At 33.6% G+C, this 26,686-nt stretch overlaps 2 protein-coding genes across 4 annotated transcripts in view; both read right to left on the reverse strand.

The window, feature by feature from the left end:
- The window catches only part of LOC106717808 (dual oxidase maturation factor 2), a 39,231-nt gene extending 27,522 nt beyond the window's left edge, over positions 1-11,709 (reverse strand). The window contains exon 1 of the mRNA XM_014511728.2: positions 11,534-11,709. The gene's annotated coding sequence lies outside the window, so the exon portion shown is untranslated. The remainder of the gene's footprint in view (positions 1-11,533) is intronic.
- Positions 11,710-23,086: 11,377 nt separating this feature from the next.
- Positions 23,087-26,686, reverse strand: part of LOC106717948 (dual oxidase) — a 32,389-nt gene continuing 28,789 nt past the window's right edge. For all 3 annotated transcript variants that reach the window (XM_045680546.1, XM_045680547.1, XM_014511921.2), the window contains 9 exons: positions 26,113-26,380; positions 25,789-26,017; positions 25,378-25,595; positions 24,905-25,019; positions 24,579-24,762; positions 24,279-24,438; positions 23,788-23,943; positions 23,478-23,606; positions 23,087-23,336 (listed from right to left, as the gene is read on the reverse strand). In XM_045680546.1, coding sequence (XP_045536502.1) covers positions 23,208-23,336; positions 23,478-23,606; positions 23,788-23,943; positions 24,279-24,438; positions 24,579-24,762; positions 24,905-25,019; positions 25,378-25,595; positions 25,789-26,017; positions 26,113-26,380 — 1,588 coding nt within the window. In that variant the 3' untranslated portion in view covers positions 23,087-23,207. The remainder of the gene's footprint in view (positions 23,337-23,477; positions 23,607-23,787; positions 23,944-24,278; positions 24,439-24,578; positions 24,763-24,904; positions 25,020-25,377; positions 25,596-25,788; positions 26,018-26,112; positions 26,381-26,686) is intronic.

Raw genomic sequence — 26,686 nt, forward strand, 5'->3', positions numbered from 1 at the left:
TTTGCAACAACTTTACATAATTTTCGGAACAGGCCATTTGTAATACAAAATTCATCATTATAATCAGCCTGTCAGTCCACTCTTGAGCATTGGGTTTTTGGAGCATCTTAAGTTTTGTACTATAGTTATTTTTTTATAAACCACAAGTAATAAAAATCCCGCATGAGTTTCTAAATCATTGAGGTACTTAACTTGGATTAAAGAATAAACTTGAAATGAATAGTCAAGTAACCAAATGTCTGTTGTGTTTTTATGCAGACGATATAGTTGTAAAGGTGTTTAAGATTATCTTATGTCGTGTGAAGGTAAGTAGTAAAGTGTATTTAATTAAATTTTTTACTTTTAAAAAACAATTAGCCTACAGGTTTAATGGTTTAACATTTTAATTACTCTTTGACGCTCTAAATACTTTGTTAACAGCCTGTATAATGAACAGTTTTTGTTTAAATTAAAATTAGGTTTAAAAATTAGCGCAAGGTTCACTACTTATATGATATTTAGGAAACAAATGAAGTAAGTTTTTTTAATGTTAAATGGCTTAATGTTAAACTTAATAGACTATTTTACAGACACAAAAAATTATGTGAACACATTTTATTTTTAAAATTTGTTTTGGCTACTTGGAATAAACTTAAATTCAGAATTTTACGGTGGAGATTCGTTTAATAAACTTGGTGTACGGCTTAAATCATTATTTTGTTTTACACTCATGGAATTTAAAAGCATCAGTTATTAAGGTCAATTATAATATCTTCTATGTACAAGTATATGTATTTACGAATTCACCTTGCGGATAGTATTAAAGCTTAGAGGCATATTACCTTTATAACGTCAAATGCTTATGAAATTGTTAAATAATTACGGGGCAGCTCGAAGGCTGTTACGTTCTAATGATGTCATGTAGGAACAGGAATTTTACGTTAAAATTATAATTACATTTAAATTAAATTAAAAATTATTTTTTTTTCATGAAAAAATTTAATTTAATAACGTTGACATATATTAAGTACGTTTTATAATTTAGAAATTTAATTGAAATGAAACTTAATTAATTTGATTTGTAAAAATAATTTTTAATTAATTTAATGATTTTTAAATAACGTTATGCTTAAACGAAGAGCTGTATCCGTGAAATTTTAAATTATAAAATTGTAAAGTAGAAAAAAAAATCTTGTCTTACAATATTTACGATTAATAACCTGTGTATTGTATTCTATTCTGTATATTGTAGATTCTAGATAGAAGACGATAGAATGTAAACCATTTATGTATTTATTGTAAAACTTGAAAAGTTTTTGAAGATAGTGAATGTTAATATAGTATTGAATTGGTAATGAAACCATGTATAATGTGCATAATATATCGAAAATGTAAACCTTTTTAGATATACAGCACAGATATACCTGTATCATACTAATATTATAAATGCGAATGTTTAGATGGATGGATGGGTGTTTGAAGGTACATCTAGAACTGCTCAATGGATCTCGATGAAATGTGACATAGATGTAGAACAAAGTCAATAAGAACACATAGACAACTAATAAAGTTTTTTTGTTATTCCGTGTGGACGGTGTCTGGGACAACAGCTATCTTACTTATATTATAAATGCGAATGTTTAGATAGATGGATGGACGTTTTTTTGAAGGTATCTACGGAACGGCTCAACGGATCTAGATGAAAGTTAACACAGATATTGAACATAGTCTGATTATAAAGTTTTTTAATTTTGCGCGGATGGAGTCGTGGGCGACAGCTAGTATTAAATAAATATAAGGACAATAAAAAAATAAATATCAAAGAAGACACTATTCAAGGTTATTATCATACAATCCTTTTTGTATCACGAAACATATCAGAATTTAAATAACCAGTTGTTATTTTCATGACGGCTTGAAGTCGAAAACAACTACTGGAACTTGACCCGATTTTATTACAATCGTAATAATTACGTGCATAATAAGAAAAAAGTAACTTTCCATTAAAATATCACTTGAGTCGATTACACCTTTGTAACATTTCCGACTGCGATATTTTATATTGTCTCAGGGGCTAAGCACTTGACTTGTAATGCAGGTCCTGGGTTCGAACCCTATCACATACCAATGGTTTTTACGATTTACATTTATTCGACATTCTTACGACGAAGGAAAACATCGTTATGCAACCTGCTCATATCTGCGAAGAAATTCGAAGAGTGTGAAGTCAACCAACCAGACTAGGCCAGCGTGGTTGACTATGGCCTAGTCGACCCTAACTTAGAGTAGGCTCCAAGCTCTTTAGTAGGGATGTATAGTGAGCTGATGATGATGATATTTTATAAGCAGTATTTATTGCAGTATACGACTTTCTGCACGACTTTCTGCTTTCTGCATTAAATTGTATTTAATTCTTGGCCACTTGATACAACTCTAGCCAATTAATCCTATTGCATTAGCAATAATGGGTTCTAATTATACGGACTTATTTTAGTCATATTATTTACTTTTGAGTTTCTGTGTTTATGGGAGAATTAATTAAATATAACAATGAAATCTTAATTATTAATTATAAAATATGAAGTATACACAATGTATTACTTATAAAAATGTCAAGTTTTTATTATCTTAAAGGGACCATGGTCGACGACTGTAGATATGTTTTGGAATGTCTAATGGTAGTTATTTCCTTTTCGTAAATGTAATGAATACGAACAATGTCGTCGAGCGGAACGGGTAAGTGGTCCTAGTGCTCGCCTTGAAGCTGACTCTCGCGGCCTCATGCCGACCTCACATCATCGTAATGGACAGGAAAACGAGACGCTTCCGTACACCTGGCTATTTAGACGTACTACTAACGACTAAGTAAATTACAAACAGTAACAATTTCATAGTTTATTCTTTTGAATCTTAAAGATATCATCTTCCACCCATGGCTCTGCTTATAAGGCATGTTGTTATCATCCAGTTGACATATTCGTTGAGTGTTCCCACGTGAAATTTATGTATTTCTTCTCTTAATACAATTTCACATTTCCAGCCTTAAGTAGATTATAAATTCTAACGTAGAGCGCAAATTTCATTTAAGGAATTTGAAGGTGACTTTGATAACAGACATTTAAGATATGATGATGATATGATAACAGATATCTTATATATTATTATAAATAAAACCACTTCCAAGTGTAAGTAGTGTGTAAACTATATTGTAAATGTAGTAGTGTAGTATGTAGTGTTCTATATCCGCATAGTCACGTGTGATAACACCTTACATTTTTGAATAGCTAGCGAAGTGTTGGTATCGATGTGCGATCCGTCACCGCGGTGTCGGTCACGATAAATGACGTCATTGCAACACGATTTACCACTTACCGCTGTGGAATTTTCTTAATCTTTTTTTGTACTTGCGCTTACTCTATTCTTCAAGATAAATTAGTTTTATCTATTTATGTACAATAAATTTTTATATGAAACTAATTTCAAGTTTTATCATAGTCGATAAACATCGAAGAATTTAATTTCTTTTCTTACTTTCTTTATTTCGAAATAACATCTTTATTAATTTAAGAATATGCACTGTTATTTGGCCACCACTGTAGGAACTGAGTAATGTATTCTAAAGTTACTATTTCTACAAACATAAATCTTAAGAAAATATATTAGTAAACATTCGAGTACTCACGTGATTCCTAGATATTTCCTAAACATTATTTATAATAATGGTAACCGCAAATAAACTCGCGACAACTTCAAATCGTATTAAGATTAGGTAAGATAATATTGTGGACAAAGCGCCGACAAGCTAAGGTTTAGTCATGCGTCTAACCAAAGAAAGTGCTAGTAACAATTGCATGTGCGAAGGCGATGTTACGCAACGACAAGTTTCTCCCTGTTTGCGTTCCGCTGAAATTTGGAAACCGATGTCTCGACGATTTACCGAATCCGGCAGCTGCGTTTAAGAACAATGTCTGATTATTATGTCATTATGGATATGTTCGTTATAACTACTTTAGCAAAACTCTTCTTTGTTACTAGTTTTTGCTCGTGACTATGTCCACGTGGAATTAAAAAAACTTAGTAGCCTATGTGTTCTTCCCGGCTATGTTCTACATCTATGCTGAATTTCAGCGAGATTTATGCAGCCGTTTCAGAGATACTTTGTTAGAAACATATATCCATCCATCTATCCCTCTAAACTATAAACTAATTTATAATATTAATAAGATAGGTATGAGCATTCCATTGTGATTTCAGTATAAAAGATAAAAAGTCAGTATAAAGTTCAGTATAAAAGTTAAATAATAAAAATACAGTTTTGTATAATTAAATAATAAGTTAATATGTTGTAGATGGCTGAAAGTTTGTCACCACATTTGGACTGGTGTCGGCTAAGCTGGGCCACTTCGTTTTGTCATCAAAATGTATCTGTGTTTATCACTATGTACTTTTTAATGGCAATAAAAAGTTTATTTATTTCTTCGTTATTTATTTATATTACATATGGTATGTTTATAAACGCCTTGGGCTCGGGCAGAATACGAGTCCATTAACCCGGCTTCAGGGGGATTAGAGACATCTTCTGCTATTCTCCACTGAAGTAATTCCTGTCTGTCGCGTCCTCGTCGCGGGGGTGGGCACCATCCATTCTAGTAGGCCGGAATGGGCTGGTGGCGAAGTATAGATAGGGACCCAGTGCCACGGGGTATAGCGTGGAACCCTTGCCCAGGGTTACGGGTGAAGTCCTCAACGGCTGCGAAGGCGGGGATGGCATCCATCGGTACGGCGGAGCAGGCGGAAGAGGCATACCTAACACTGAGCCAACCTCACATTTTTGGGGTGTCGGGTCGTGTTGGAGTTACACTGTTAGGTACGACGGTGTAATACGAGCCGGTGGCGGAAGAGGTCCCAGTGACCCAACGGCAGCGCTCATAGTCCTAGTGAGATGGACAAGTATCTTGGCGTCAGGTGGCAACCGGCCGTAAAACAACATAGCCGCTAAATTTTTCCCCGTTTTTGAAATCATGAAAGCACAACACAAGAGAATGAGCACAAATGCTAGGGCGTACCCCTCAAGCGACGGTCGTGGCAAGTCAAATACTAGGGCGTACCCCGTAAGCGACGGTCAAAACAACACAAGCACATCATTGCGATTGGCAACCTGGAATATTGGATCCATGACGGGCCGTAGTGCCGAACTTGGTGACGTCCTTAAAAGAAGAAAAATAGATGTTTGCTGTGTTCAAGAGACCAGGTGGAAGGGTGCGAAATCAAGACAGATAGGCAATGGGTTCAAGCTTATTTACAACGGAACGACCGCCAACAAAAATGGCGTTGGAATTATACTATCGCAAAATTTAACACAGAGACTTATAAAAACAGAACGTGTAAGTGACAGACTTATTTTAGTAAAACTAGCCTTCGAGAAACAACCGTGTTTCAATATTATATCAGCGTATGCACCACAAGCGGGTACATCGACTTATGAAAAAGAAAACTTCTGGGAGGATCTACAAAATCTTCTGCAAAGCATCCCGATAGAAGAAACAATTCACCTAGGTGGAGATTTGAATGGTCACATTGGAAAGAACAACCCAAATGAGATAAGATGGCATGGTGGATTCAGCTATGGCGGACGAAATAGCGAAGGAGAAACCATTATGGACTTTGCTTCTACGTTTGACCTAGCCATCATAAATACCTTCTTTAAAAAGAGGGACACCCACCTCATCACCTACAAAAGCGGAGGAAATGCAACTCAGATTGATTTTATCTTAGCAAGACGAAAACATTTGGGACTCTACAGAGACTGTAAGGTTATACCTGGGGAATCACTCACTACTCAACACAGGATTTTGATCGCTGTATATAAACTTCCGAAACCCATTAGAACTAATCGAAATTTAGTACCAAAAATTAAATGGACATCATTAAAAGAACAAATAGGGAAACAGTTCACGAAGGAACTAGCTGAAAACCTAAGTTCCATGGACACTACAAACATGACGACAAATGAAATGTGGCTAAACTTTGAGAAAATCTGCATAGGCAAAGCCGAAAAACTCTTTGGACGAACAAGAAGCAAACGGGGATCCAGCAAAGAAACAGAGTGGTGGAACCAAACTATAAAAACGGCTGTTACCGCAAAAAAAGAGGCATTTAAAGTGTGGCAGTCGAGTGGCGACGCGGGTGATCTCGACAAGTACAAAACCGCTAAAAAGCACACGAAGAAACTTGTTGCAGTGGCAATGGCCGAAACAAATTCTGACTTTTACAGCAGATTAGAGTCGGCCAAAACAGAGTCAGAAATACATAAAATAGCTAAAACACGCCACAACAGTACAAAAGACATAACAAGCGTAAAGTACGTAAATGACACACATAGTAAATTATTGACGGATGACGAAGCCATAAAAAACAGGTGGACAGAATATTACAAACATCTTCTTAATGTCTCCCATCCTCGAAACACCGAGTACTGTAGGCCAAAACCGGTGTTAGGGCCACCTTCGAATGTCACCCCAGAAGAGATCAAAAGAGCTGTACATCAAATGAAAAACAATAAAGCACCAGGGCCAGATGAAATACCAGCAGAAGTCTGGAAGTCCTTGGGAAATCAGGGAGTAGTTTGGTTGTACATCTTGTTTAATAAAATAATACAAGGAGAGCCTATACCAGATCCCTGGCGTAACAGTTACCTCATACCGTTTTATAAGGGGAAGGGCGATGTTAGAGAATGCGGAAATTATAGGGCCATAAAACTAATGTCACATACACTAAAAATCTGGGAACGAATCCTAAACAACAGGTTGAAACAAATCATATCACTAACTCCAAATCAATGCGGATTCGTAGCGAAAAAGTGCACTTCAGATGCGATACAGACGGTTCGGATCTTGCTAGAAAAAGCTAAAACCAACAAGAGTAACTTACACATGGTTTTCATAGACCTAGAAAAAGCATTCGATCATGTCCCTCGTGACTTAGTCTGGGAAGCACTCAGACATCAATTGGTTCCGGAGCACTACATAAATCTCATACAGGACATGTACAAAGCGGTCACAACACAAGTCGTAAGTCCGGCAGGTAGAGGTGGACTGTTTGAAATTGGAGTAGGCGTACACCAAGGCTCCACACTCAGTCCGCTACTATTCAATACGACAATGGATCACCTGACTAAATCATGCCAAAAGCCACTGCCTTGGAACATCCTGTATGCAGATGACGTTGTTTTGATCTCGGACAGCGAACATGAAGTCCAGAGAGATTTTAACAACTGGATAGAGGCGCTAGAGACTAATGGGCTCAGAATCAGTAGAAACAAGACAGAACATATGTCCTGCATTTTCGACAATGTCACAGACCCAGATAATATTAAGATCTCAATAGGAAGTGCACATATACCTAAAGTGACACAATTCAAATACCTCGGCTCAATAATTAGCAATGACGGTAAAATCGAAAAAGATGTTACTCATAGAACAACAACGGGATGGATGAAGTGGAGACAGCTCACAGGCGTAATGTGCGATAGAAAAATGCCTCTTAAGGTTAAAGGACATCTGTATAAAACAGCAATTAGACCCGCTATTATGTATGGTTCAGAATGTTGGGCTACAAATAAACACCATCTTAATAAGCTGCACTCTACAGAAATGCGCATGCTACGCTGGTCAGCGGATGTCACACTGCTAGACAAAATCCGAAATGAGTACATAAGAGGAAGTTTTAAAGTGGCGCCCATAACTGAGAAACTAAAAGAAAAACGTCTGCGGTGGTTCGGCCACATCCAACGCCGCCCAGACGATCATATGATAAAGCTTGCCCTAAATATGCCTACGACGAAACGTACACGTGGACGACCACCCGCCACATGGTTGACGACGGTTCAAAAAGACCTGAAAAGTGCTCTTTTATCACCAGACGAAGCGCAAGATCGTGCTAATTGGAGAACGAAAACGAGGAAGGCCGACCCCAAGTAAATGGGATAAGGTCAAGGACTGAAGAAGAAGAAGATGGTATGTTTATAAACATATGTTTATTTCGAGATGATTTTGGAATGACCAATGTTCAACTTTCCACACGAAATTGCAATGTAATTCAATGTTCTTTTTAAGCCGTTTGGTTTTTTTAAATATATATACAAATATCAATAAATTTTAACAATGCCTTGTTCGTAGACGATGTGAATAATACTTTTATAAAGGTGCCAATGTTTGTATGTCTGTGTGTCTAATTAAAATTACTTCCGCTAGTGACCTCCACACCAAAAACTTGTGTGTCAATGACTGCCTCAGAGGCACTGACATTCGAATGATAAATTCAACATGTATGTAATATTTATACTTTATCTCTTGCATCAAATGTGAAAAATTTTAGGAACATTGTTCGTAGACAATTGTGTAATAGAAATTATGTGACCAGCCTTGTGCTTATGCAATAGTAAATACTTAAATTTCAAATTTTTTTGGTGTTGTATAAGGGCTTCCTTAAGGGGAATTCTACTGCAGGGGCGTAGAAATTTGAAAGTAAACTAATATTTGGTCTCCACATAAAGGCTTCGAAGAAGTGTTCTCAAATTTTGTAAAAAAAAATTTAAATAAAGTACAGTTGTTCAGCCATATTTTTTTATATTGATCAAGCTAACGCTCGACCAGGATCCCATCTGATATTAAGTGCTGATGCGATCTAAAGATAGTACGCACTAGCTTAGTAAAAGCCTACTCACTCTACTTTTGAAGGCCCCCTTTAAAATATAAGGTACCTTTTTTATTGACATCTAAGTATTTCCGATTTAATTGATTATAATAATTAGAAAGCGGAAAGCGTCAATAATTAAAAGCAAATGGTGCGTTTCACAAAACTTATTGGTATTTATTGTATGGTGAATCGTCAATTAATGGCTTTGTGTTAGGCAACGATTGCAAACATGCGTGTAATCTCGCAAAGTTATGTTCGCAACACTGTGTCATATTGTTGTGCGCCCGCATTGACACGTTGACACAGCTTTCTTTTAACATATCCTCGCTTGTGTAATTTAGCACGAGTATCTACATTTTACAATCAATGGCTATAAATCGTTTTATCTGGTGACAACATTTCCTTTTATAAGACTCTTGTAACAACAAGATAATATTGTATTCTGTTTTGTAACAGAAAATGATTGTAAGGTTTGTTAAAAGAGCTTAGCCTACAGATGAACTGGTAGTACAAATGTTTGTACAACAAAATGCTGTGAATTAAGCCACAAGTTCAAGAAAGCAGAATTGTAGTTCTAAAGGTAATGTAATTGAATGTTTCCTACATGAGAACAGTACAAGTGGGTGGGCATTAAGGTGATGTATAGGTAGATCCGAGGAACGCGGTCGGGGCCGACGCACCAGCTCGCGTCAAGGCGTACGTCTGTGTAGATTATAACATTAAACCATTGTCATTGTATTATCTACACAGTAAGTTGGTTTATCACAAGGATCTTTACAACCTCCCACTAGCCTAACTTCGATCTTTATTTTTGTTACTTTCTCTAAACAAAGAAGATTAAATTAATATAGAATGTCTATTATTATAAAATTATATAACAATCCAAAAAAAAAAAAAACAAATACATGTGCAAGATGTTCCTTATACATTTATTGAAAATATTACAGTCAAAAAAACATGTTTAGATAAAAAATAAGATCATTCTAGAAACACTATCAATATATGGCATTTAAAATATGCCAACGTTTCAACAAACCTTGACATTAGTGTACACTTAATATTTAGCAGTGTTTTTGATCTTGGTGGCTTTCTGACAGACAAAATATCTATAGTTTTTGACGTGCAAAGGTATGAATATAACGACATTATTTTTGTAGAAAGTCAACTTTCATTCAATATCTGACGCAAAGGTATAACATTACAAAGGGCTCGGTGATGTATGAACATTTATAATGTGTCATGACGTACGGATGTTTTACCGAATATGACATTTCTTAATTGGACTTTCCAACACATGACATTATAAAATACCAACGACCTCACGTTTTTAGCGCGCTTTTACTAAATGCCTGAAGCTATAGGTCTTTACTGTTGTCATTAAATTAGTTCTTTACCACATTTGTCAATCTTCAATTCAAACGAATTAATTATTAAAAAGGCATCGTTTCATTTGTTTAATATTATAATTAGTTATTGTTAAAATTATAAATGATCCAAAAATCTACGTAGATTAGTTTAATAAAATAATGTTTTATTAAAATTCTATTCATTTTTTAAATTGAAACAATATTTCGTTTATTTTAATAATGTGTTTATAGAACCAAAATGGTTTGTGTTCTTATTCTTATCGGGAATGTAATATTCCTTATGTTTACATTTAATATCTAAAAACAAAGAGTTCGCAACACATTTACATTTAGTGTTACCAGATCCGGTGTTGGTATAAACCGGAAATACAAGTATAAACTGGACTTAATTATTATCATATGAACCGGAACAGTATAACAAGAAACGGAAACGTTATCTAGAACGTGAACATGTAATATATAGATTATACGACTGTAAATATATTTACAACCTGAGCTGTATATTTCCAGCTTGTTTTTAATTGCAAAACAATTTTGGCGGTCTTATAAAGCTAGATCAAGAACAATTTACCGATAAAAAATTCCGGTATCGGTTAACCCTTTACATATCTCAGCGTAAAAGTAAAAAATGTTTTTTTTTTTTTACCTATAACTCCGGTATTTCTATTTCCACTTTCTCTGCGCTACGTTACTTGCCACACTTTACGTCATAGCATGCCATCGTAATACAATGCTGTTACGGCGAAATGGTCATCAATAAGTGGTACAATAGCCCCACAACGGCCCTATTAGTCATAACTTTTATATTTGTAGGTTAATCTTTTTTACGTCACGCACATATGGAATGTAACATATGTAGTTGCTTATTGAAAATCACTTTTTTTGTATAAATTTATTTGGCGGAAGTAAAAACTTTACGTCGGTGTTTGACCTTGTTTATAACAAAATATTATAAATTCGATGAACATTTGCGAACAAATAATATATTTGACACATACGGAAATTCGTCGTTCATTGTTTAACAGTGGCACGAAAATAAATGTTAAGAAGAATTTTTATCTGATATAACATTAGACTTTATAAAACAAAATACGACGCTTTTTTTTTCAAACGCAAATAATAAAAGTATACGTTTAGGAAGGATTGTTTGGATATAAACAACGCATCTGCTCCCACATGTCTATTGTGACGATATTTTTTTTTATTACAACACTTGTTTATACGTTTCCGTTCATTGTAACAAGTACCTTTGCCGCCATTCATGAGGTTCTATGCAGTTTTTGTTTTATCATGTTTCACAGAATTACGCAATCAAACGAAGGCCAAATATTTGGAACTAACGAACTGTTCTGAATGATTTAGCTCTGCTTTAATATTGTCTTTTTGTAAGTAAATCTGAATTCATTATTTCAGCAAGAATACTTTCCCAAATACCTTTATTGATGGCTGCTTCAATAATAGTTATGAAAAAATACGAAATAAATGCTTACCGGATTTCCGTAGTTATCTTGTACTTTTCTCTTTTCATTTCCACGCGCTTCGTTAGAGCGAATGATTTTCACTGTTCATTTCACAACTCACACTCATAGTTTATTTACGTAATTAATAAAAATGTTGTATACAAATCACTTTTTAAACGACTGCCTTTCTTTCTTCACGCTCCGATTGCGATCTGAAAAAATATATTTAAATTAATTACATTATAAAGAAAGGCTGAAGCTCAAGCTCAAGAAATTCTATTATGACCAGTCTTTGTAGTGTTTGAGGCGAATGTTAAATTAATTTTAAATGTAAATAAATGCAAATGCATAAGAAAACAATGACGCAATTTAAAAGTCTTTAACACCTCTTCTAATGTAGACTCCTTCGTTGTATTATGCAATTATCATGAAGTGAAAAAAACTTTTAAATAATAGCAAAGTACAGTTGATTTACGTCTTATGCACTCCGACTCTCCGGAATCTCAAATATCATTATTGCGATAGCACTTAACGCGTGATTTTGTATGAAATCATCAAATATAGGCTTTTCCTGTTATTATTAATTTTATGTTTTGCATTTGGTAATTTTAAAGCAATGTTGTAATAAGCCGGGACTCTACCGTATAATTTGAGATACAATTAGGATAGATTGGTATATAATGTACACTTCAGTCTATTTTATCAAGGACACCATTATCCTTCACAATTGCTCCACAATTTTGAAAGCTTAAAAGCTATCTAATTACAAATCTAGTTATAGTTGATTGTAAAGGTGCGTTCACATCTAAGATACTGTTACTAGATTTGTAAATGCTAAGTCGACATAATTGTGAGTTTCGACACAAAAAAATCTTTGTTTTTCGAATACGTTTGTATATAAGTGTTTTGACAGAGGAAACATGCTAATGATTTTATTACAGTGTAGTAAGATTGTAAGCTTATAGAATTATACTTTCATTATTGGCAATATGTAATTATTGTTATCTATAAATCAGATATTTTCTAATATATTAACCTCATATTTCTAAAATTATGAAATCATGTTCCTGTCCACACTATTCATTATAACATGTACCTGATGGGTATAACCTATGTATATTTAAGTAAAGTTCACAAGTCAGCACATACTTTTAATGTGAAGGGGCTCTAATCGTACAGGTCTGGGCCTGTTCGTGCCAGACTTGATCTAAGCATGTCGTAATAAAATGCTTTCCGTAACTAAAACCGATAAGTAGCTTAATAACTTGATAACCTAATAGATAAGTATAGACCATTGTTTCATATTATTATAATGTTGAAATGGTTTAAAAACATTTGATAAAAATATTAGTGGCATTGTTTTATTGCTTGTTTTAAAATAGAAATAATAAGAATTTGGAATAAAATGTTTATTTACAGTTTACCTGAGATTGATATTTTTATCTGAATAAATTATCATCAGCCAAAGATGTTTAGTGTTGAACGGTTCTTACACATTAGGCATTACTGTTAAGAGTATTTGATCATAAAAATAGACATACTATTACTACTATTAATTTCCTTTTTTCTCTTTTGTGGAAAATTATCGTGTTTGGAGAGGATTTATTAAAGTAAAGACTAGGTAATTTTTATAATCTACTGTTTTATTAAGTTCGTGTATGGCTTTCGACATCGTAACTTGTCGTGGAATATTCTAGAAGCATTAACCTAAGATATTCGTACGTCGCATCGGCTGTAGTCGTGAAATGTTGCGACTTGCAGTTGCCAAGACATCGGTACGTGTATTCAATACGAAGGAATCTGTAGCTCTTTACAATTCGAACGCCACGAGAATTTAATGATATTGCAAATTTCTCAATACGATAACGCTCGGACGGGAAAGTGTTCACAGGCTTGCAATGCATTCGCTTCACTTGTCTTTTTTTCTTGATTACTTGGATTATTATTTGGCAGTCTAATTTTCTAATTAATCTTTGCTTCAATCTGTGTTTTGGTGGATGATGTCATAATGGAGAGCTATCATATTGACAAAAATCATTTAAAATTACGTAAATTGTAAGAATCATTTCTGAAATTGTCTTCTTCTGTCTGTCATATACAAAAAATCCGACTCTATTATTTGTTCGAACTCCTGACATTTACATATCTTTTCAATAATTTTGGTGCTCTCAATAAACACTCGAAACACAAAAGACACTACAGGTTATCATACAATCACTTAAAGTAACGATTGGTTGCAAAGTGGACCTCTTATAGACTGAATAATCGGATTAACTTGTTATTTGTATGAAAATTTAAATATCAAAGAGGTAGTAAATCATACAGATAATAGTTTGTGTACATGAGGTCTGTGTTCAATTGCACAATGACCTTCATCTTAAGCTCGGGGGAGTCGAGGCGCCGGCGGCAGCACTACGCAACACGTACCACTTGCAATTAGATTTAATGCTAATGGATGTTCGATGATTGTTGACATGCGATCTATTGTTATGAGATTTATTTTTAATTATGATATTATTAATATAACAAATTTATACTTTGGTTGTCTCGCTACTTATAATTTTAAAATTATCTGCAAATACTATCATGTATTCGCGTCATTGTGTATGTTATTAAGATGTATGAACTTGCGAACACTTAATCTTCTGAAGTTCACTGGAGTGGATATTATAGTTGTCGCACCGATCGAGGTGAAACAGAAGTTGCAGCACTACCACTGAATTTATTTTTCTTATCAGGTTTTGTAGGATAAAAAGATTACTTAATATATTTGCGCAACACACGACTTGAAGTAAACAAAAAATAAATGCTTAGTTTGTACTTGAGGTAGCGTCGGTGGCTCAGAGCTTAAGCACTTGACTTGCAATCTGCAGGTTCTGGGCTTGAATCCTGCGGATTACTAATGTGCTTTTCGATTTTAAATTTACATAGGTACATTTCATCCACCGTTCTTATGGCGAAGGAAAACATCGTAAGAAGAAATTCAAAAATATTTGTGAAGTCAGCCAAACCGCACTGGACCAGCGTGGTTGACTATGGCCTAGTCACCCTAAACGTAGGGTAGGCTCCGAGCCCCTCAGTGTGGACGTATAGTGAGCTGATGATGATGATGATGATTGTACTCCATTAATTTAGCTTACAAATATTTGTCCCTTCTTGAAACAGGTCAACTTATTCAAAGATGATTGCATTTACGAGGTTAATTAAATACAGCTTAAAATATTACCATAAATTCATGGCACTTCTTTAGAAGTTTTCATAATTGCGAAACAAGTATTACTGATTATTTTTCAAGTGTCAACTCGCAAAGCTAACGGTACGAAGGACGACTGAGTTAACACATAAAAGTAAATATAAGGAAAATTATAACGCAAACGAGAGGCGACGTCTGGTAACTACGTAGTACATAGCTTGCGCAACAGACAAACATCAATCTGAGACGGCCTTGCCCGAAATTTAACAACTACCAACATTACTAGCGTAAGTCCTCGTTGGCCACCACATTGTCAAATAAATAAAATAATACAGTTAAACGATTAATCTTTGACCTGACTGTACTTTGCATATTTATGTATGTACGTACAAAAAGACAGTTCGATACAACTGTACAGCTGGCTCTCGAAAATACCTATTGCATGAAGGTGTATTTTGCAATACTTTATCTGACATTTACGATAAAAACTAAAAATAATGTCTTAGAGGCTTTCTAGGGTGTGACGTTTATTTCTTTACAAAGTAAAGATAGATAGTAATTTGGATTTTTTTTTTCTAAACCGTCGTAAGAGTCATAGTATACAGTCAGGTTTATTATCTTAAATAGACTTTACTCATTACACGGTCTTGAAGTATTAACCAACTAATGATACATAGCTTATCATATTAACAACCCGTAGACCTAACAGTCCGTTGCTTAAAGATAAGGCGACGCATCTTCAATTGCGGATGTCTAAGCGCAATGTTCGTGGCAGTTTTGTTTGCCTTCTTGTAATATAAAAAAAATAACACTAAAATTAAAATACATTATAGTAACATAAAAGGTTATCAGTTACTTGTTACAGAGTATAGCTTTAAAGTACGTGAGAAGAAATAGACATTGTGTTATAAAGCTTGTGATGTGGGTTAGAACGTGTTGCACTAGCGCGCTTGCCTTCATTAATTTAATCATAAACAATAGAGCGAATAAAATTAATTAAGATTTGTAATCGAGACAAACGACTCCGTGTACAGATCCATTAGTTTGATTGTAAAGAAACCTTCTTTGTTTGTTTATTGGTTTCTTTATCCAGCCAGTTATAATGATTGTAAATGTGATAATGTTATTTTATCGATTAAAAACTAAGCTATTATTAATTTCAGATTTTTTTAAGCTTCCAAATTTTATTATATTATTACATATAGGTCCTATGTTTTACAAAATTAGTATGAGAGTTGTCTTGCATTTAAGAAACAAATAGAGTTATTTTATAGGTTTCTTCCTTATCTTGTTTAAAAATATTGGATTACTTATGTTAAAGTCATAAGGGGGAGAAAGAGAGAGCCTGATTAATGTAAGATTAACGATAAGGATAGCAAGTGGACATTTTATGCAAATGTCAAGAACGTAGGCACAGCTGTGCTATGTTGTAATGCGTGCCGCGGAACCAGTCCAATATTAGAACAATGTTTCCGAATCTATTGCTAAATGGTAGCAATTCGAAGGGTTTGTGTTAGGAAAACTATTAGATTAACATTCACAACTTAATTTCAGATACTATACTCACAATATACCGATGACATATTTGTTTCTATAGAGTTGTACTGCGAATACTTGAAACTTCTTTCGGAGTGTAAGAGGAAAAATAATATTTTCAACGGACAAAAGGCACGTACCTACATACCGATTAAAAAACTATATAAGATGATTATATATGACCCAAATTCAACCCTAAGAGGTCAAAGTTAAAATTTGGGAGATAGTGTAGAAGATTTGAAGTTTTTGGCTACATTCGGACTTGTATAAATAATTAAGCCATACAAGGAAGCATTTCCTATTAACATGTTTCTTACTGTATATTAATTACAAAGTTAAACCTCGAATAGTGCATAACTAAGTAAATGCTTTGTTTTGCGAATTGGTAAAAATGAGTTTAAACCAGAAATTTGATAAGCGATAAATTAAAATGCGAATCGGAAGATGTAATTGCGTTCGTGAACTATTTGCATAAGATCAACCCGTGAGTTGTTACTGAGTTACTGAAATTAGTCTTGCGAATCGATCGGCATATTAGTGACGGTTGCAAATCATCTATTTTGTAATTCCCCCGAGTATTGCCGTAATGTGTGAACTATCGGCCGTTTGACACAATGCCGAATAATAAGTTAGTTATTATCAGCTTTGTGTCGTACGTTATATAACATACTATAGCTAGCAATATATCTATTACACGCTAATTTATATGATGCTTTATATATACCATGTACAAATTATTATGATCTAGTGAAACGACGTGGCTGTTATTTTGCAGTGCAGATTTTAATTATAAAAAATGTAAAAATAGTTTAGGGTTCTTTTGCCTGGTAATCTTATCAAGGTAATCATATCAAGGTGATAGAGTACACATAATTTTAAAATAGTCATTTTTACTAAGTAATTTTTATTCCGAACGCGTAGTTCAAAGTTTAAAAGGTGTCTAGCGTGTAAGCGCGCTACAGATTTCTATAATTCAAATGATCACAGTCAATAAGTGGTATTTATTATCACCTGGTTGGTACCTGACACTTACGATAGAATGTTACCAAGTTACTTTACCAATTTCTTAATTGTATATTATAGTTATAAGTACATATTTACATATTATAATACATAAAATAATGCATAGAAATGTTGTCATTAAGTACTTCACTGTCATTTAGAAATGTATGAAGTTTTCTAGTTACGTAGCATGATGTCATATTTGCCGACAGCATTGACAAGTTAAATGTTACGTGTATATTGAAACAAGTGGTGGCTATTAAGTGTTTTTAATATCAAGAATTACTCTATTTGTTATGTTCCTTATAAAAGACATCAACGCGTATTTAAGTTATGTTAACATGTTGCGAAACCTAAAAAAAATAACTAGGTCTTTTCGAGTGTATGTAAAAGATTTTCAAAATATTATTTAGCATATACGTATTATGAATACATTATGTCATGTGGTAAATTAGCAATAACAGTGAACATTATTTTTTGAGATGCCGATAGCGATAATTTAATTTAATTTATTCACCTGCAGCGATTATAATGAAGCCCTTGACTTAGGTAGGGCTAACAGTCACAACACAACACAATCACAAGGAAACATTTAGTGAGGGAATCCGGGGGTCGCCGGCAAAGAGCGCAGCGGTCGCGTGAACACTGCAAACTAACCTCGTTCCTTGCAACGCACTCTGAACCTCCGCGGAATGAAAGCGCGCGAGAATGGGACGAATAGTCATTTCTTTCTTTCACTCTTTACGTTTCGCCAGCTTTCTTGATGATTAGCTGCGAGTTTAGATTTTTTATTTGTATTTTACATGATTTTAATTGATTATCTAGACAGCTATTGCATTGGCTGTAAGGTAGTGTAATTATAAGGTAAAAGCTAAATAAAAGTTATGATCACAGGATTGTTTAAAATTTGAAGCAATTTATTTTCAAACTGGTTTCATTATGCAATATTTAAATAGATAAGTTTAAAATTATCATTTGTCTCGTTGATATATAAGTTTAAAAAAAATTAAAATTTGTTTACCAATCGAAACAAATTATACAATATTTAGTAATAAATATTTCATTTTCTTTAAAACTTTGCTATGTTAATTATTAATAATATATAATCAATTTAAGCGTGTTAAAAGTATTTACCCGTAAGTATCACTAACCGTTTGATCATATTAAAGAAGTGCAAAGAATGCACCGCGGCGAACAGCACGGAACATTGCAATGCAACGCTTATAGCTTTCTTTTATTAAATAACAAAGCAATAGCATGTCAAACTAACCGTGTGTTTGAGCCTTATGGTATGCACTATCTTGAGGTATAGACAAACTTTATCACAAGATAATGTTCGACTGATAATTGCTATAGGTTGGAAAATTTCAATTTATGCTAAAGCTGATAAAAAAGGCGGTAAATCTAGTATGGAAACGAAATTACACTAATATTTAATGTATTTGCGTGAAATTGGGGAAAGTAAACAATGTCAGTCGCATGATTCTGATTAAATATTTAATTCCAGCCCACCAGTAGTGCAAGTAATAACAAGACACTTTTTAATGATTACGTGAAAGGAATGAAGCAAAATTATTAGAAAAAAAATTCGCGGTCAGCTATTTTAAGAGTCGCAATTGTTCCCATTCTCACACAATTGCGCAGCGTCGGCGGGCGGCCATACATCGACATCGAATACAATAACATCTGAATGTTAGCGTTTGGAGACGAAGCATTGAGGAAGTTGACGTCACAATCCGAGTAGTCTTATGTTATTAGCTCCACAATTTCTAAATTGATGGAAATTTATGCAATCGTTTTAATCTAACACCGTTTGCGAACGATTTGCATTCGATTGAAAAATTAATTATGTTTTAATTACTTTGTTGTAACGTATTGTATAACCTTAATTATTATGTTTATAACAAAAATTCGCGTCGTTATGTAACTTTTACTATAATATTATATTATATTTCAATGTATTCAATGTATATTGAGTAAAACTAATGAATATATTACTGAGGGAATCTAAGGTCTTCAGTTAGGAAGATGGTCTTGCAATATTGCGGTCCAAAGAACCGGCTAAAAGCCATTATGTGTTTAACTTTTTTCCTTAGTACCTGTACAATGAGCTAAATATTCAAGACTACAACTTTTCATAAAATAATTGAAGATTAAGTTATTTTTTTAAATGTAAAATATATTTATTTGTTTGTTTATAAATTGAGTTCTAAATTTGAAAGGATTGTAGAGGAGGTGAAGAAATAAATTTATCTTAACTTCTTAGTCGCCGAGGTATCACGATTTAGTCGAAATACTACTACTATTACTAAATGATTTATATAACATGAAATATACAGAGCGTTAAATTTTATGATGCGTCACTGATCGTTGATGATTTTGAATGATAATTAAAACCTCCGTGATATGTAAATGATGAACTCTTAGTTTTACTGATGTAAATTATTTAAACTACACGCTAGGTGTAGTACGCACTACGCATAGGAAGTAGGCATTTTATATGTGGTTATTGTATTGTATCAAATTTTTGTTGTACGCTGAAAGTTCTATCAGATTTAAAGTACAGATTTAGTTTATTATGAGTTAGAGATGGATCTCTTTTACTATGTACACTAAAATTTAAAGTGCATTATTTATTATTCATAATAGACGATCGAACATTTTAAATAAGTAATAAAGCAATTATTACATTGAACTAGAAACTTTCATTGAAATCTAGAACATCTTGCCAATATCTTACAACATATCTATACATATAATAGCTTTTTAATGCTAAACTGATCTATTTGGATTCCGTACATCGAAAGGAAAAAAAACGGAACTCGAATCCTTTTATTGAGGAAAGCCTGGAGGTATCAAGCTGGAATATCAAATACTCAGGTCTATTTTCCCTTGCAGCTGTGAAAAAAAAACTTCTAAGCCAACGCAATCAAAAGATACAGCCATTTATGCCGCAAATTTTCGACAATAGCAAAAGAATCAAAAACTACTACTACCTGTGACGTCAGAATCTTTAAATTTGGTACGAAGTAACGTCTTATGGCACAGATAATGGAAACGTGGGATATACGGAACCCTCGGCGCGCATGTCCAACTCACACTTGGCCAGTTTTTTTTAATGTCACTAGGTAACATCAAAACGACGCCTACGTCATAAAACAATTATTTAGGAAAAGTAGTTCATATGCTCATCTTATTCTATACCGATGTCGTAAGTGTGTATGTAGACATCTTGCATCTATACATCTGAATTGGATCGTTAAGAGTTAATGCCTTGTAAACTTGCAGTGTAATACACAACAATATTTTCATAACTTTAAGACGTTTATATAAAGGTGTTATGTAATTTTACTCAAATGCCTGTAAATAATGGTTATTAATTTGCAGGCAGGCCGAAGTTTTAATACATAAAATATACTACAAATTAGAATATAGTAATTTTATTAAGCTAAAATTGCTTAATATTTTTTCAACATCGCTGTATTTTCAACAATAAAAAAGTAAAAAGGCGAATCAGTTGTGATTCAGATTATGACAAGTAGAAATGAAATATCAATGAAACGAAATTTTTGCAACACACAATTTACAAAGTTTGTTGAACAAAACGAGAGAAGTTGTATAAAGTGAAGTCAAAACATCTATTGTGTTTATCGAACATGTCATTGTGATGTTATAAAGTCAAAACATTAGAGACAGAGGAGTAGTTACCTATTTTTGTAGCATAATGTCATAGTAGTTCTTTTGAATGTGTAGGTATTAAGACTTCGCGTCAACTGCGAATGTTGTGTCATACATCAGTTCAGGGATTTTTTATCATATACTAGCTTTTTTCCGAGACTCCGTCGAATTAAGAAAAGGAAACGGTATAAAAAGCATGTCCTTCTCCTGCTTCTAAGCTACCTTCCCACCAATTTTCAGCCAAAACTGTTCAGCCTTTATTGAGTTAAAAATAGTGTAATTAACAAAACTTTCTTACATATACATATTTACATGTTGATAAGTAACGAGAAAGCCTATATCCTAAAGATTTTTTTAATCAACTAACTTTACAGCTAACAACCCATTGATAGAATTTTTGATATCGGTTCAGTGTTTTTTTTAGTTTATTCATTACAAATGTACAAAAATACGTATCTTTCCTCTTTAAAATATTAGTGTGAATTTCAGAAAGAATAAAAGTTATTCATATTTTTATATTCAATTTATATTAATATTCTGAAACAGTAAGCCAACAGGTAGGTAAACAGTAAGGTCATGTGAGGCGTGACGCAGTTTTGCAAGCTAAGTGTAAATCGAGAGCGATTTGTTTGAGTGCAATATGATAACATTAAATGCACTTCGTCTGCGGCCTTAATTACCGGACGACTGATTCGACGATCACGTTCTCCTCCGCACGGACCTTACTCACGATGTAATAACAATTCTATTCACTTTGTTGTTATAAAAAAAAACAACAATGTACAGTCTAAAATTTTCTGCAGAACGAATCATGTGATTTATTTGAATTATCACGTGCTGAGCTGAGTTGTGATAATTACTGATTAATTATAATTTTGTTTTTATAACTCTACTGAGAAATTACTATTGTTGCAAAAAAGGGAGCAAATCGTTAAGTTTTTTTTAACTTATATAGTTATCCTTACGTTTAATAATGTATAAAGTACTTATGTATTATGTACTTATTTTATACTTCATTCAAATATTGATCATTTAGAATTATTCAAATATTCATGTTATAAAAGTGCAAAGTTATTTGATAAAATTTATATGTAAAAACTACAATTATTCTTTGATTAGTTATTCTTTTTATAATTACTCAGCTAAATAATTATATATCCAAATACAATATTTCCCGTAATTTATTACCGTTTTCGATTTAATATTAAAGTATAGAGTAAGATTTATATGTAAAATTTCAATTAAATTCAAGTCGAGTAAAGTCAAGGTGTGATAAGTTTAGCAAAACTTAACTACGCGTTTGTAGCTAAGCTGAGACAAGGCTAACTAATGCCACTTGTTTGTATTTAAGTATTCTCGAATCAACGACCATATATAATTCAAGTTTGAATTTGAAGGTTTGAAAGTAATTGTAAAGGAATGCGTTACGAGAATATTAGGAATGCGTTTTCTAAAATTTGACTTAGAGATAATTAGTGTGTTAATGTGTATTTTTATGATAATAAATGCGACGAATATTTTCATCAAATGGTTAAAAGGAAAAGTGATTTAGAAAAAAATAGTACATGAAAGACGATTAGGCGTTGAACTATTTGTTTTACTTAGTAGTATTATATGAATTAATGACCTTTATTTGTTAAAAGGAAGATAATAAAAGAGCTTTTTATATACTTAATAAATTTATTTTAAATTATATTTATTTACATTATAATAAATTCATTGTAAAAAATCGTTTAATTATATATTAGTCGATATCTAATTTATTTTCATTTACATTATTTACATTTCAATACAGTATTTAGATTTTGATTATTTTGTATTTAATAAAATTGATTTTAATTTTTAAATAAAAAGTTTTTGTACATTATAATGTAATTTTTTTTTATTTGTACTAAATCATTTCTTAGCTACAAGAGCAAACAATTTCAATAAATAAATTAACTAATTTTTTTGAAAAAAAAACTTAATATCAACTAAAAGCGGTTACGAAAAATAAATAAAAAATAGATTTTTAGTTGCTTAAAGGCAGTTTGACTTTGCTTAACTATCATGAATACAAGATTTTTAAAACAATCATAAATTAAATTTTTTATAGCTTTTCTGAAACGCATATCTATTGAACTTTAATGTTATCTTTCAAAAATATTTTTTCATAAAAACTAGAACACCGGTAGTAATAAATTAGTCATTTTTTTAACTTATATTTGTTTACTTGGATGGTATTCAATTACAAAATCTCATATTCATGTCTGTATGCTATAGCTGGCAGTCACCGTAGCAAGTATCAAGAATATTTTATCCGAAGTTTTCGAAGTGATGTATAAAGTATGGCAGGCGACGCGTGCGATTGACCTGCTCGCACGCTGACATTATCGACTTCGTGAGCGGCCGGGGACCGCATGAAAATACACCGATTTTGGACACCTTAAACAAAACACAAGCAAAATAGTATCCCTACTTACTATTTATCACTTGACCCTTGGGCAAAAATACAATTTGAAAATTATCTCGCTCTTTAAAATTGGACATTTCATTTGGACAACACGTGGTGAAAAATATACTTACATAACTGTGTTTCTTTTGTACGAACTTAAGGAAGGAGGACATATCGGGCCTGCCGAAGTGATTGACCGCCTTTAGGCCTGTGAACATCGACGTACGCGACAGGCGCTGGAAGTGATTCTCGCAAATGTACTGCAAATATAAAATACTCTAGTTTAATTATTAGTCCTAAAGTTCTTAAAGTTCCTTAGTCGAATACCCTACAAATTCTTGGTGTACTTTTAGTAGTCATGAAAAACTGTTTTTTTTGTATCATAAGTATATCAATAAAGATCCAGTTCTTAATAAAACAAAAACTTTTAGTTGAATATACCAGCATGGTTGTCCTCAAATCGAACTTGTGGAAAAACTGCGTGATAAAGATGTGTATCTCGAGTACGTTGGTAACGTCTTTACGTTCCACGTCACGCAGCACATCGATGAACCACTCGAAGTGTTTGTGCGACGGACAGATCCACAGGAAGTACACCTAAGGACACAAAGAATGACCTCGTAACGCATAGAAATTGTCATGTTGTTTTGATAGAATGAAAGAAGAAAAACATGAAGAATAGTAATGTAGTAAATGTTCGTTAAGATAGATGAGTTTTGGAAAAATATTAAACAGAACTTAAGAAAATTTTACAGAATTGTAGCTTTGTAAATCAGAAAGATTCGTTTCCAATCAAATCATTCGATAAAGTGTAAAGTTAAGTTTTGTCGAATCTCTAACTTTGTGAATAATGACATCATCACATCAATGAAAATAGGAAGCATCATGATTTTTTATGTATTTAAATGTGGTAAATTTGAAAGTTACCATACCTTTTTACAAGCCACTCCGGAGTATCTGTTAGTAGATGTGCCGAAGACCAGATCGTTGAGGATGGAGGCGTAAGGAGTGACGCCGATACCACCGCCCACCATCACAGCCACTTCGAACTTGTACCAATCCTGGTTGCCGCCGCCGAATGGCCCTTGGATTCTAAACACAAACGTCAATTATCAAGTTTCTATAAAATTTTCTCTAAAAGGCATGGTCTGTCAAAACCAGAACAAGCTGACTCAAGTCAACACACAGTAGTGGCATAATCACCAGACCTCAGGAATACAAGTATTTTTTACCTTATTTTTGGTTGTGTTTCAGGGTTGTAGTTACAAGGGTCGAAATAATTTCTCAGTTTCCACGTCCATGGTCCTTGTGCTTTTATATGACACGACAAGAAGTTCTCATGCGGTGCAGATGTTAGGGTGAAAGAGTGGTACTCTTCTTTTTTAAATGCGGTGCAAGAGAGCCGTACCCACTGACCTATAGAAAAACAATAAATATTTAATGTGTAGAATAAGTAAAATAAATTATACTCCATTCAACATTAGCAAATAACAGAAAGTAATTGAAAATAACTAAAAATGAAATGAAAATAACTAATTAAGGACGTCGAAGAAATTACCTGACAAATATTTAAGATTAGGCGGCCTGTAGAATTTTATTTTGATGACATCAGATGGTAACATTTCAGTTTCCAGGACGTCTAACGCTAAATATTCTGTCCGCAGTGAAACGACCTGCAATAAATCTAATATATAAAATTCTCGTGTCACAGTTTTCGTCACCGTACTCCTCCGAAACGGCTTGACCGATTCTCATGAAATTTTGTGAGCATATTCAGTAGGTCTGAGAATCGGCTAACATCTATTTTTCATAACCCCCCCCCAATTTTTTAACTGCGCGCGGACGGAGTCGCGGGCGACAGCTAGTTACTTATACATTTATCCCACTTTTGGTTTTAAGACCTCAAAAGTTACACCAAAATCATAAGCATCTTCATTTGACTTTGACTGTCATTAGATCCATTGGCCTTCCACAGTATGCGGCCCTCCGCAAATAATTCTGGTTAATGTGTACTTTGAGCAATTTCAATACCTTGTCCAAAGTATAGATGATGGCGGGACCAAGGAAGAATATCCAGAAGCGTGGTGCTCCGGTGAGGCGCGCGAGCCCGTGTACAAGACATAATGCGTACAGCGCGATGTACAGGGAGTGCGCGCGCCAGAACCAAGGGTACGCCCTTTTGCGGATCACAGGGTGCGCGAACACGAATATTATACACATTATGATGAAGAGGAGTACACCAGTTATACCTGGAATGAAAGGCAAATGATTAGACAGATTTCATGTTTTTCATCAATAGGTTGAAGGCGGAAAATGTGCCTACATATTTTTTAATAGTTTTGTGGAGTATTTGCTTACAATATTTGAGTTTAAAGGTCTTCATGTTTAACTTTTAACCATCGTAACTTTTATTATACTATATTTTTAGAAATTAATACCAACCTGTTATTGTTTGGAACACCCAATAAGTAATACCAGGTCGGAAATCGGAGGTGAAGTGAACTTCTTTAGTCATACATTTGAGGTTTTCAATGGGTTGTGTGGATACATGATAGAAGTTGACCATGTGGCCAGCCGTATGTAGAAGAGAGAAGAACAGAGCGGTGCAAGCCACGATCTTATGGAATTGTATGCTGGAGTCAAGCGGTATGTACTGTTGTATGCTGAATTCCTAGAAAATTAAAGCATTAGAATAGCTTTGTTCATATTTATAATAATGAGGAAAATGAATGGATTAAATTGTGATAAAGCTCTATTGATATTCACCTTTAATTTAGTCAAGAGGTTTCTAGACATAGTGAGGAGAAGAAGACTATAGCAGAAGGAAAGCGACGCCGCGGATCCTCTGGTTATCGCGATACCGACTCCCATGATGTGTCTCAGATCCAAATGCTCCGACATGAACGAGTAATGTGCAAATCTCTCGACGAAAAGACCAATCGTCACCACGTAGAACACAAACAGATAAAAGATGTTCTGCCTGTTCTCTTCCAAGAATGTAGTTAGATAGTCCCATTTTAGAAGCAACCAATGCCTGAAAAAAAAGTATAAGTAAGTCAATTTATTTTACTTCATGACATTTTTATATTTGTTGTAATTAATTTATGACACTATCGTTTATGTCACATTCATCAATTAATAACACTTTGATAAACACATTGTAAATTCAATCTTTATCTAATATGTTTATTAGACATATTACTAATATTTAAATGCTATGTTTGGATGGATGGGTGGATGGATGGATGGATGTTTGTTTGAAAGTATCTCTGGAACGGCTCATCCGATCTTGATGAAATTTAGCATACATGTAGATAATAGTCTGGAAGAACACATAGGC

The sequence above is a fragment of the Papilio machaon genome, chromosome 13, assembly GCF_912999745.1.
Source record: "Papilio machaon chromosome 13, ilPapMach1.1, whole genome shotgun sequence".
Taxonomy (NCBI): domain Eukaryota; kingdom Metazoa; phylum Arthropoda; class Insecta; order Lepidoptera; family Papilionidae; genus Papilio; species Papilio machaon.